Source organism: Pempheris klunzingeri, chromosome 1 (genome assembly GCF_042242105.1).
Source record: "Pempheris klunzingeri isolate RE-2024b chromosome 1, fPemKlu1.hap1, whole genome shotgun sequence".
Taxonomy (NCBI): domain Eukaryota; kingdom Metazoa; phylum Chordata; class Actinopteri; order Acropomatiformes; family Pempheridae; genus Pempheris; species Pempheris klunzingeri.
In genome coordinates this window covers 20491133-20504683 of record NC_092012.1, presented here as the reverse complement: position 1 = coordinate 20504683, position 13551 = coordinate 20491133, and the positions used below count along the sequence as shown (strand labels likewise).

At 42.5% G+C, this 13551-nt stretch overlaps 1 protein-coding gene across 1 annotated transcript; it reads left to right on the top strand.

Annotated features, from left to right (window-relative positions):
- Positions 1 to 434: 434 nt before the first annotated feature.
- On the top strand, positions 435 to 10086 carry LOC139210287 (hexokinase HKDC1-like). The gene is made up of 21 exons (XM_070840345.1): positions 435 to 643; positions 1987 to 2149; positions 2268 to 2425; positions 2667 to 2789; positions 2884 to 2979; positions 3161 to 3260; positions 3696 to 3879; positions 3990 to 4145; positions 4238 to 4471; positions 4855 to 4996; positions 5102 to 5258; positions 5370 to 5518; positions 5720 to 5839; positions 6018 to 6113; positions 6442 to 6541; positions 6703 to 6812; positions 6916 to 7082; positions 7373 to 7528; positions 7682 to 7769; positions 8474 to 8619; positions 8798 to 10086. Exons 1-21 carry the CDS (start codon positions 581 to 583, stop codon positions 8931 to 8933), a joined length of 2844 nt encoding a protein of 947 aa, XP_070696446.1. The 5' UTR covers positions 435 to 580; the 3' UTR covers positions 8934 to 10086.
- The last annotated feature ends 3465 nt before the right edge of the window (positions 10087 to 13551 follow it).

Here is a 13551-nt window from a genome sequence, read left to right as displayed (position 1 = left end):
TTTATTAGTTTTTTTCACTTCCACAAATTCCAGCCTCGTGTTTCATAGCTTTGAGAATGTTGGGATCTCCACTTCAGTGTATGATAATGTTCTGTGGGTTTGAGCCATGTTTGGCTGCACAGCATGAGTTTGTAATAAGCTTCTATCTCATTCCTTCAGGTGTTTGTCTACCTGTCTACCAAGCATTCTATTTAGACTTATTCTCTTGTGTTTTCATTTGGTATCATTAGGTTAACAGATGATATTGTCTTCACAGTTATGGGGCCAAGATAAGTCACTGCTAATGCATTAAATCATATCAAAACATCAGTGAAGAAACTCCAGAGACTAAATGAAAGTCAGTAGAAGACTGGGTGAGTGGCAACACAGAGGAAATGATGGGAGAAAGGGTTTGGCTTGTTAATCATTGATTTAGAGCAGAGGTTGGTCTCTGCTCAGTGGACTCAGAGCAGGACAGGAGGAAGGAACAGACTCCCTGTAACTGAACATGTGAATGTGTTTCCCATCAACATTACATTTGAGTGTGTGCAGTCTAATCGCGGTAATCGAGTTTTCATGGTGGTGAGCGTTCCACATCAAGATGTTTGCTGTTCATCTTGTTTCCTTCTTCTTCTCCAAACTCCAGGAGGACCCCACAAAGAAGGTAAGAGCTGCTCCTCAGCGGTACATGACACACACAACTTCAACTCAACTTTTCTTCCAGCAGCAGTGATTCTCAGCCAAAAAGACTAATTGATATGTAGTATGCTACTAAAACATTCTAACTGAAAAGAGAACTCTTTCTTTATTATTGAGGATTATTATTGGGAATTTATAATTGAATAAAACAGCCTGGTTACACTTTGAGCAGCATCCAAATCACATTTCGTTGTCTTAAGAACATAATTAGTCACTTTGCAATTTAAATCCTTTGCTAAATTCCCATGCAAAACCTAAAGTGCTGTTGCAGCAATTAGTTAAAAGGTAAAAAAAAAAAAAAAAGGTTAATATTATCGAAGGATAATTTCAAAAAGACAAATCGTGATGTTTGTATCCAGCTCTTGACCTTCTGAAGTTTTGAGGACGTGCCTACTACCATGTAAAAAGGCAGTAGACAGTAGATAGTATAGTAAGATGGTCAAGGAGCCATAACAATGAGTCACTGAGTCACCTTTCACCTTTTCCTGAGCAATGATTAACATCTTCCCTTGGCAGTGTCAGTCCTCCTCTGAGTGTAGGTGGGATCAACACACACTCTCCAGACGAACTACAGACACTCCCATCAGGAATAGTGAACACTCAAACACAAACACAGACACAGAGTGACACCCAGCCGGGCACACGGCCAGGGGGGCCTTGATAATCTGATCATTTAGTATACAAGGTGGGGGCTGAGCCTGAGAAGGTTTTTAGATACATTTTGTGATGTTTTACTTCCCAACTATGTTAAATCCTTTGAGTTTGCATCTCGTTTCTTCAAACTTAATAGCAACTATTACCTTTCATTCCGAGTCATTTTGACACTTTATTCCACTATGTTTGTGAGTGAAGTGTGAGTGATGTGAGTTTAGGACATGCTGCTGCACATGTAAATGTTTGGCACACTTTCAGGATAAAATAGATGTACAAAATCTATAATTAAATGTATCTTATTTTAGTGGGCCTATCATGTGATGTGGTGTTACACCCAGATGATATAGAAAATCATTTTTAAAACATCAAAGGATGAAAGAGTGTGTGATCCCGTCCAAAATGTTCCATAACTTGCCTGTGAGGAAAAAAGCTGCTTTACATGTGATTGACAGAGGAAAGGAGATGAGCAGAGGAGACAGAGAGGTTTGTAACGCCTCTGTCTCTCTCTCCTCCTCTTCACTCCTCTCCCCAGTGTTTATTACATGTTGTGGTTTAGCTCTGTGTCTTCTCTGTCTCACTAAAGTTCTGTCAGTGGGAAATAAATCAGTATGCCTCATCACATGCGTGCGTTCTTTCTCTCTCTCTTTTATTTAGGTGGACAGGTTCCTGTACGCCATGCGTCTCCATGACGACCAGCTAAAAGACATCTCAGCTCATTTCCAGGCTGAAATGACGAAGGGGCTTTCGTCAGAAAGCAACGCCGCAGCAGCAGTGAAGATGCTGCCAACACATGTCCGCTCCACTCCTGATGGAACAGGTCACTTACATAAATGGTTTTCAAACTTTTTATGCTGTTGTGTGTGTCAGTGTACTTTGGAGAAACGTACACTAAAGTACATGTGATATATTTTTGCCTCTTTCCTCCACTCCTACAGAGAAAGGACAGTTTCTGGCGTTGGATCTTGGAGGCTCCAAGTTTAAAGTGCTCCAAGTTAAAGTGAGAGAGGGCATGGGGATTAGGAGGGGAGGAGTGGAGATGGAGGAGAGGACCTACCCGATGCAGGAGGAGCTACTCATTGGGAGAGGAACAGAGGTACGGAGCAGAGAAGGGGATAGGAAGAGTAAATAGGAAACATTGGCAGTGAAAAGCAGAAAAAAAGGAAAGGTGGAATTCTGGAGGGAACAGAAAAAGCATGCAGGAGCTCCATGAAGTAGAGGGATTTGAGGAGGGTGCAACAACAGAGAGGAACTTCATGAAATAAACTATAAACAGCCTTCTCCACCCTCTTTTTGACGGTCTTTCGCTCTTCTCTCGCTCTCTGATCTGTCTGTAGCTATTTGACCATGTGTCAGAGTCTCTGAAGGACTTTCTGCAGGAGAAGAACATCAGTTTGGAGAAGAAACATCCTCTGGCTTTCACTTTCTCTTTCCCCTGTGAACAGTCCTCCTTGGATCAGGTACAGACTCTAAATCCACCGCTCTGGTTTTCATCATCTGCACCTGCAGTACATGTTGCACTGCACATTTCCTCATTATTTTCTCTCTCTGTAGGGCCTATTGTTAAGCTGGAGTAAGAACTATCGGGTTCGAGGCCTTCAGGGTAAAGATGTGGTCCAGGCCCTCAGAGAGGCTGTTGACAGAACTGGGGTAGGACACCTGTACATTATATATAAGCTAATATTCCCTTACCTGTATGACCCACAAACTATCTTTCATTTAGCAGACAGGCCCATAAATGTACTAAGACATGGCTTTTGATGAGGAGCTCATTCTAGACATGTAGTTGATGTTATTTTAACCTCATGTATCACTGTGACTCACTCTGCAGGGCATGGATGTGGAGGTGTTAGCCATGGTTAACGACACTGTAGCAACCATGATGACCTGCGGTTTTGATGACCCGTACTGTGAAGTAGGACTCATCATTGGTGAGTCCATATAATCAGATTCACACATTTCATTGTTCCTGTTCCGGGATGCTTCTTCGCAGCCAATCCACACTTAAGATCATAACCTTCATCCTTCATCACCTTCTGAAATATCAGGAAAGCTAGAAATTGAAAATAGAAAAATGCCAAATTTGGGCATAAGTTGATGTTCACTGTTTCATAAACTTCTACTTCAGGATGTTGGTGTGCACCTTTAGTTAAATTGTTTCTCCCTCTAGTGGTTTGTTGTCTTAATCCATGTGTGTGAGGGAGTGTGTGTTTTGTGTGTGTGACATTTAAGCCATTTTGACTCAACTATTTTGAGTGGGTTAGGCCTTCATTTTAAGATTAGTTTAGCTGTTACACCTTTGTGATGATTTAAAAACAGGAAATGAATGTAACCACAGTGAGTTTCCTGTATGTCTGTGTGTTTAGGCACTGGCACCAATGCGTGCTACATGGAGGCGCTTCGTCACGTTGACCTGGTGGAGGGAGACGAGGGCAGGATGTGTGTGAACACTGAGTGGGGAGGCTTTGGAGACGACGGGGCACTAGATGATTTCATCACTGAGTTTGACAGGGATGTTGATGCAGCCTCCCACAACCCCGGAAAACAAATGTGAGGAAAGCAGCTTTGCCTTTTCGCGTGATATGACATGATGTGGCACAGCATGTGTGACACTATATGATCTTTAAAGCCTTCTGTTTCTGTCTTTCCCACAATTGTAGCTTTGAGAAGATGGTCAGTGGGATGTATCTGGGTGAGTTAGTGAGGCTGGTTGTGTTAAAGATGGCTAAACTTGGACTGCTGTTTGATGGAAAAGTATCTGTTGCCCTGAGGACTAAAGGGAAGATAACCACTGCACATGTGGCAGCCATGGAAGAGTAAGTTATCTGTGTGTGTGTGTGTGTGTGTGTGTGTGTGTCACATGCCCTCGGTGTAAAAACAAACGATATCTGATGTCTGTATATTTCAGGTACAAAAATGGTCTGAAGAACACCAAAGACATCCTCACAGAGCTTGATATGACCCCATCGCCTGATGATTGTGCTGCTGTTCAACATGTCAGCACTATAGTGTCCTTCAGGTCCTCAAATCTGGTGGCTGCTGTACTGGCTGCCATCTTGACTCGAATTAGGCGAAACCGCAGTTTGAGGACACTTAGGATCACTGTCGGTGTGGATGGAACTGTGTACAAGACACACCCACAGTAGGTTATCATGGTCCACCAAATATCGTCTTCATTTGCCAGCGATGCACATTAATAGGCCAAAGTAGGAAAATGAACGTTATTAGTAACACATGTGTTTCTCTTATTTTGGCAAGTCAGAATATTTGCTGTGAAAAAGGCCTGTTAGGAAATGAACAGGGAGAGTACAGTCTTTAGATATATTCACTTTTTATCCAAAGTCAGTGCACGTTTGGCCAAATTCACATACATACATACATGCACACACACATATATATTATTTCTTAACTCAACTTACAACATTATGCCAGACTTCCACATTGCAAAATAGTGATAATAATGATAATGCTGCAACTGTTCGAGAATCCCGACCAAGGTGAAACATTAGTCTCCTTCTTTTCCAGGTATCCCAAACGTCTCCATAAAGTAGTGCGTCGGTTGCTTCCTGAGTGCCATGTCAGGTTTGTCCTCTCGGACAGCGGCAGCAGCAAAGGGGCTGCCTTGGTGACAGCAGTCGCCCAACGACTGGCATCACGGAGGAAACAGGTTAGGATGCTGTGTGTGTGTGTGTGTGTGTGTGTGTGTGCACATTTTGTCTTCACTAACGGCATCATATGTGGTATTGTACACTATCTCTCCCTTGCATTCCAGGTGGATGAGATACTGTCCCCGTTCAGACTGAGCCAGGAGCAGCTCCAGTTGGTCAAGGACAGGATGAGGATGGGGCTGGAAACAGGACTGAAGAGTAAAGGCTCCTCTACCATCAAGATGCTGCCTTCTTTTGTGTACCGCACACCTGATGGCACAGGTCAGACACGTAAATGAAAAACACAATGAGCAAATGTGTTGTCATACCTCCAACCAGAGAGTCAATCTCTTTTTATTCTCTCATTTGGTTTTAATTCAATTGTTTTTCTAGAGCATGGAAAGTACCTCGCCTTGGATCTGGGAGGAACAAACTTCCGAGCATTGCTGGTGAACTTTAAAAAAGGCTCGCAGCAAAACGCACGACTTTACCATAAGATCTACACCATACCACTGGAGATAATGCAGGGCACTGGAGAAGAGGTAGGACATTTTGTTGGAGCACTTGGTTTACTGAAATATTGACGACAAGCTAACAAATACCTCGATTACTGAGCAAAGAACCTCATTACACGCAAGACGCCCTTCAGAAGTGGAAGGTCAAATTCATTTTCTTAAAAAACATGACAGAAAGTCAAATACATGCTTGGCCCGTTCTCACTCAAAAACTTAATCTGTCTCTAGCTGTTTGATCATATAGCGCAGTGTGTTAGTGACTTCCTGGACTACATGGGGATGAAGAACGCTCATCTTCCTGCAGGCTTCACCTTCTCTTTCCCCTGTGAGCAGACAGCTATTGATACTGTAAGTGTGGACATCAGAGTGTGAGTCTTTGGCTTGTTACAACCAGAGAAAACTCTTTTATCCATATACAGTAAAATACACAGTAAAACACACATACAGACAACTATAAAGACACAAAAAGGAGAAACATCAATTTTTCAACCTTTTGTAACCATATTGAACCTTTGTATCTCTGAAGGGCACACTGGTGAGCTGGACCAAAGGCTTCAAGGCCACAGACTGTGAGGGACATGATGTTGTTAACATGCTAAGGGAGGCCATCAAGAGACGCAACGTGAGTGAGAATAAAACAGAATAGAGTCCCCTGTGTTTCACCGTGAAATTAACACAAATTATGAGAACAAATGATCTACATGTCTTTGATAGAAGTCCAGACTCTATATCCTTATGTAGGGAACATTACATTACAGTGCATGTTCTTGGATGCTGAGTCATCTAAATCCTTAAATCCTCAAGAACTCAGCTTTAACAGAACAGCAATTAAAAACACACGTGTATGTGTGTGTACTTATGAGGACATATTCTGCAATAATCGTACTACAAAGTAGCACCGGTTAGTAACGTGTGTGTGTGTGTCTGTGTGTGCACATGTATGTTTGCAGGAGTTTGACTTGGACATTGCAGCCGTAGTCAATGACACGGTTGGGACCATGATGAGCTGTGCCTATGAAGACCCTCAGTGTGAAATTGGACTGATTGCCGGTATGTGACCCCATGTAGTGATGACATGTAGTTATGATGGTGAATTTTATGATTTGGGTCTAGAAAAAGCTCATTCAGGGGTTTGTGTATGTTTTGGTTGCCACAAGCATGTTGCTAAGTAAACTGGATTTTGTCTCAAGCTGCGTGATCCCTTTTCACAGGAACTGGCACCAATGTTTGTTACATGGAGGAACTGAAAAACATTAAGAAGATTAAACAAAAAGGAGAAAAGAAAAGAGAACAGGGGACCCCTGAAGAACAGGAAGTTATGGTATGAAGCGCTCACAGTGTTTATTTTGTCAGTGAGCTGGGGTGATTTAAAGTTCCACTGATTTTTGTTTCACTGATTTTTGATTATTTGTTTGTGCTCTCAGCAGGATGATAGGACAGAAGGAGAGAAAATGGAGGAGGATGCTGAGATACAAAAGATGTGTATAAACACAGAGTGGGGGGGTCTGGGTGATGATGGCTCTCTGGACGACATCATCACACCTTATGACATTGAGGTGAACCAAAACTCAGTGAACCCTGGAAAACAAAGGTTAGAGACACTTGTCCTGCGGCGGCCTCTGGATGCTCCCTGCTCGCTCATCAAGCACACAAACCGAATGTTATCTTGTGGTTTATCCTCGTATGTGTCTCAGGATTTCAGCACAGTAACTCAGTGTCTCTTTGCATATGTGGAGATTCCTACACCTGTGTATTGTTTAAGCTACATATTAGTATTACGCATATACGTGTGTCTCATTTTCCAGGGATTCTGTGTGTTTTCTGATTGACCGACAGTCTCAGTGGATCTAACACATAACATGTTTCTGTGTGTACATGCAGGTTTGAGAAGCTGACCAGTGGGATGTATTTAGGAGAGGTTGTCCGTCAGGTATTATTGGATTTAACCAGAGGAGGTCTGCTGTCCAGAGGACATGTCACTGAAGCTTTAAAGACACCTGGAATATTCCAAACCAAATACCTGTCACAAATAGAGAGGTGTGTGTGTGTGTGTGTGTGTGTGTATCTGTACATATGACAGCATATACTCTAACTAAGTCACCCTGAATGATCTCTGGAGTATTAATAAAGGTTGAATGAACTGTTTGGCTGTATTTTCCTGACGTGTGTGCCTGCGTTGTCTCCCTCCAGTGACCGCCTGGCTCTACTGCAGGTCAGATCTATTCTCCAGCAGCTGGGGCTCGACAGCACCTGTGATGACAGCATCATTGTCAAAGAGGTAGAAGAGCAACACTCATGTCTGTAGGCAAACTTTAGCCAACTGTCAGACCAGTGTGCTTCTGAAGTAGAATGCTGTAATCTACTCCAATCAAAGTGTGTGTTTTGCTCTGTACCTGACGACTATGCAGGACAAACACTTTGACATTTTCAGCAATTGTTTTTGATATTTTCACATATACATATCTCACATATATTATTACTCTACTGGCTCCACAATGTCAGACGGCTTAACTTTTCATCAACTGACTATTACACACAGTATGTGCAGGACCAGTAGTCTTCTTGCCGACATGCACTGCAGCCATACTTAATATTATTGGTTACACCTGTACTTTTCTCATTTTGACAATGCGTCATAATGGCATAGTAGTAAACTACAGGGGGTGCATTTAGATGACAATTTGACTTTCCCTCAAAATGTTTGAACCTTGTAAAATGAAGCATTTAGATGAAAAATAGCATCATTTTGCAACTCTACAGCCTATTTTTTTGTCTCAAATGCCAGACAGAGGTTAAGAGTTTACATTTTTAAACACCACGATGCTCAAAAAATCATGTTCTCTGTTGCAACTGCACTCTGAGATTCAATAAGATTTTTTTCTTGTGTTTGAGAAGTGATATGATCGTGTTTGGCTCAGCAAACTGTGGCACCAACAGTCTGTTAAGTGTTGCAACAACGATAATGGTTTCATTGTCGTACAGGTTTGCGGAGCAGTGTCACGGCGTGCAGCTCAGCTGTGTGGGGCAGGAATGGCGGCCGTGGTCGATAAGATGAGAGAGAATAGAGGACTGGCCCAACTGAACATCACTGTAGGGGTGGACGGGGCACTCTACAAACTACATCCACAGTGAGCTATCTTTATTTGTTCTAGCTGTGGTGTGCTACTGGTGCAAAAAAGGACTGTTGAATGAAATGTTTTGTTGTTGGTGATTGAATTCAAGAGACACTTTTACTCTTTTACTCTTTATTTTACTTCCTCTTCCAATTGGCCTGACATTTTGTTCTTCTGCTGCTGCTGTTTCTAGTTTCTCTGGAGTCCTCCAAGAGACTGCCAGAGTTTTGGCTCCTCAGTGTAACGTGACCTTCTTGCCATCAGAGGAGGGCAGCGGGAAAGGTGCTGCTCTCATCACAGCCGTGGCCAGACAGAATCAGGGGATGTAACTTCACATGACTGGACATGAAATATTATTTTTCTGATCATTTGAAACACCCAATCCCCTCAGTGCTGCTGCTCTCGTCACGACAAATGTCTTGTATTGGTCTGGGACAGCTCCAGACGTCATATATCACCTCAGATCCAAATGGATTCATTTCCTTTCACGTGACAGCAGGGAACTTCAACTTCAACTGGGCATAACACATGTAAAGGTTTTCACTGCATGATCCCTCACAGGCTTCCCACCCATGAACATAGCCATTTGGGCTGCATTGTGCATGCACCCAAGATGGAAGCACTGAGCCCAGGGATTACATTTTGTTCCCCAGTAATATTTGAAGAACTGGATTCCAGTTCCAACAAAGATTGTCGACCCACTATTCAGCATTAAACAAAGCATTTCTTATTTATCGCTACTGAATTTCTAAATAACATATGACAATCCCATCAAAAATATTTGCTTCTTAATCCATATTTAAACCAAAGTCTTCCGCTTTCCAGTCAGTTCCTGAGTCAGCCGTGGGAGAAGTCTCACACCTACAGCTGCATGGTCACATGCTAGTGTTAGCCTTGCACTGATTAGACTCTCTGCCTTTGATACCAGCGCTGAGTGGTTGGTCTCGGAAAAGACGGAACACACATATCACAATTCACACCCTGCAAACTACCCAAGGTTAGCACTTTACTTGAGACCAAACAAGAATGTTAAACGCAGCCATGGCAATTGTAATGTAAGACTGGTAATGTGATCAAACTGTACACATGATGTGACTCTGTGAAGATTATAATTGAACATTATACATTATAATTGTCTCTTCTATTCTGCTCAAACATTCATCCACACTGCCTCCTTACACCATTCACTGACTGTGTCACTGTATTTTAAGTCTTGCTTTGTAACTTTTACACATTAATTTGTATCAGTTATTTGGTAAATAAATTCTTCAGTTCTTGGAACCAGTTGATTCCTTTGAAATAATTGTATGTGTGTGTGTGTGTGTGTGTGTGTGTGTGTGTGTGTGTGTGTGTGTGTGTGTGTGTGTGTGTGTGTGTGTGTGTGTGTGTGTGTGTGTGTTAGTCAGCAGTATCTCAGTATTGATGAAGGGCAGGAGGAGGATTGGAATGCCTCTGAGCACATTTCCCAACAATAAAACTCTGTTCTGTCATTCTGGACCGACTCTGTTCTTGTGATCGCTTGTCTCTGTCTGTCTGTCTGTCTGTCTGTCTGTCTGTCTGTCTGTCTGCCTGTCTGCGTGTCCGCCTGCCTGCCTGCCTGCCTGCCTGCCTGCCTGTCTGTCTGTCTGTCTGTACATCTTTGCCGTTTTGGTCACTCTGTCTGTCTGCTTTATCCGTTGTGCTGGATCTTCGCCCATCCGCCTGTCTGTCTCCATGGTACATGCTGAACAGTACAGACAGAAATCAGAAAGACCAAAATGTTTCAGAAATTTGATGTAGCGATTGAACAGAAGGGTGTTTCAGGAATGTTGATAAAATCTCAGTCTAAGAACCGGAAAAGTCAAGTGCACAGTGAATGTGTTGGTTAGACTTTTTAGTAACACTTTTAGGCAAGAACTACAATTAGTGTTTGTGTTTACAAACTGCATTATAATCCCGAACTACTGATTTGACAATACTAGATGGGGAATGATCAGTGCAATGATCAGTGTACTTATGCTAATCCATTCATGACAGATTAGATGATGTGTTGAAGATGAAGGCAGGCAGAAAGCAGCAGAGTGCAAGGCAAACAGGAGATAAAGCAAAGCAAAACCAAAGCATCAATAAAGACAGAGTGAAAGAAGGAAATAAATTAGTGAGGACTAATGAAAGGAGGAAGGAAATGTATTGAGAAAGGCTGCGTGCTAACAGAAATGAAACACTAGCTAATCTGTCAGGGATTAACATGTTAGAATGCTACCAGCTGAGGGCTACGTCACACGCGTCCACACACCCACACACAGCATGGTAATCCCACACTGTCCTAGTAGTGACCTACTAGCTTCACAGTTAAACCACACATGCACTGACTTCATAGCTTCGGTGCAGCAGCACACACTAACAGCTGGGCTGCAGAACCTGCAGCTCATGCAGCACGACACAGTGGCACAGCAGAGGCTGGCACGATGTCTTTTCCTCTCACGTTCTGTCCCTCTGGTCCTCTAATGTCGCTTTCTATCTCTTTTCATCGTGTATCAAGTTCCTCCTCTCTGCTGTGCACTTTAAACACCTTTACTCCTTTGTTTTAGTTTGAACAACCTCAAATGCCCTCACATTTTCCAGAGTCTTCCTGAATGTGCATTCCTTAGGGAGCAAGGTGTGTGAGTCTTATTATATATTCAATTTCTTCTTGTGTGCGTGTGTGTGTGTGTGTGTGTGTGTGTGTGTGTGTTCAAGGCTCTATGAGTATGTGGGTGTGTGTCTTTGTCCCCCCTGTAAACTAACAATAAGAGCTTTGACACACACACATGCACACACAGACACATAAATGGTCACCAGTAGATGGGCAGAGTTGAGACGCTGGTTCTTCAGGACCTACAAAGGGACAAGCTCTGGCCCTTCTCTGGTAGGATGCTACTCGGTTTTACAGTGTTTTTCGGGGAACACAGTCTTTCGTTTTGATTTCACATCCCTTTGTTGTCGCCAGAGATACAATGAATCACAGCTTGAAGCCAGGATTTGACGCTCTGTGTGGAGTGGACAGTGGAAAAATAAGACGCCGCAATGCCCCAAAACATCATTGTGGTGACAGCTGTTGGATATCTTCGCTTGATCATGGGAAAACGTTATCACTGAAGGTAATTTGATTTTCCAGGTAGTATAATAATCCAGAGGAGCTAACACCACTGGGATCTTGAATATCTGTAATAGTGCAACTGCTGATTCAGTGGGGAAGATATGGGATTAGTTATCAGACTGATGCTGGAGGTGTGAGGAATGAGAGAAGGAAGGAAAGTCAACAGAGTCAGAATCAGAGTCAGGATCAGCTGTTATTGGCTATTGGCTGTATGTGAGCACATACAAGGGATCTGACTTTGGTTCTTCCACTGCTTTTCCTAACACACATTTAACTATAGCAAAAAAATACACATAATAAACATTTATGGTCATTTAAGGAAATATTGTTTCCTGCAGTCTTTACATGCTAACAGGTGGCTAATTGTTAAAACCATATAATGTAGAATTTAGACTAAAGAGAGAGAAAGAGAGAGAGATGCAGGTAGAACAGATTGATTTCTACCCTTTCTTTGCTCTCACTTCATCTCTTGTGCTGACTTCCTCCTTAGTGAAACTTAGTTAAAATTTTCTGTAGTTTCTAAACTAACTAGATGCTGGTCAGGGAATTGCCAACATGGCAACTTTGCTGGATCTAGTTCTTAACTTGATTGCACTGTGAACATTTCACAGTAAACAATGTGCAAATGATGTACCGACACCTGCTGGGACTAATACCATTAAGATTTTAAAGAGGAGTGACCTGCACTGTAGCAGAAATGTATCAGTCACAGGATCAAGAACAGACTTTTTGGTCTTTTGAATTGTCGGGAAAAGGACTCTTGGCATGAAAAACAGCAGTTGCTGATGTGAGGTGATGTTTTTCTATTTACTGAATTGCTCTGAAACATCAACCTCAGTAGACCTGACGATGTGTTTTATGTGAACAGCTAACAAAACAGAAATACCATGAAAAAACTAAATTAAACATCCGAAAGACAAGAAAGACAAATCAGTAACACTTTTCGCTTCCATTTGACTAAAATCTTATTTTTGCTTTAACCTTTCCATAATGAATTCACAAGTCGGAATAAGTTACAGCATTCTCTGTGCACGATGTCTTGAAGGACATTAGGAAGGATTTGGACCGGTCCCTGCTACTCACTTTGCCACACTGCTGTCTTTTAGACGGGGTATTAAGGTGGAATTAACTCCACAGCCCTCATATTAAGTGTATACAGGATTACAGTCCCTCCAGTGTGTCTGTGTCTGTGGTTGTTCTCTACAGTCCAGACAACTCACAGCTGTTGTTGTGACAGTGATGTCACGTCTGTCTGAAAGGACAGAGGAGCCAGAGAGAGAGAGAGAGAGTGCCTGAATTATAGAAGAATGAGTGTATGGATTACTCTTCACTTTTAATAAGTAGAAAGACAAATGGAAAGAAGGTAAAGCATTGTGTAAGCTGTGACACAGTCACACACACCCACAGGCAGGGCTATACATTTTGAATTTGCACACAAGGTGATAAAAGACATTTGCCTTTTGAGGGTGCAAGACACTTAAGAATACAACAACATAATATGACAAGATGGTTTCCTTTACATGTTTCTACTCTTCATGTTTGTTGATCTCTGACAGGAGACCCAATTATGAAACCATATCATTTCTATATGAGTGCTCTGACTCACTCTACGACTGTGTGAATCATCTTCTCATTAAGGCACACTGCATGCTGTGCAACTTTAGAACTTCCTTGAAACAGTAAAACCCAAATTCACTCTCCACCTTTCTTCCCTGTCTCTCTCTCTGCCCCTCCCCCCCTCACAATCCCTCCCTCTCCTCCTCCCTAATTAGGCAGCCCCCCCTCTTTCTCTTTCTACCCCCTCCATCACAGAGTCTGCCTTCAAGGCG

Excerpts from the sequence above, each read along its gene's own strand:
- LOC139210287 (XM_070840345.1), top strand. The coding sequence starts at position 581 with ATGTTTGCTGTTCATCTTGTTTCCTTCTTCTTCTCCAAACTCCAGGAG. Across the intron at positions 644-1,986 it reads AGGAGGACCCCACAAAGAAG|GTGGACAGGTTCCTGTACGC; the intron begins GTAAGAGCTGCT and ends TCTTTTATTTAG. Across the intron at positions 2,790-2,883 it reads AACAGTCCTCCTTGGATCAG|GGCCTATTGTTAAGCTGGAG; the intron begins GTACAGACTCTA and ends CTCTCTCTGTAG.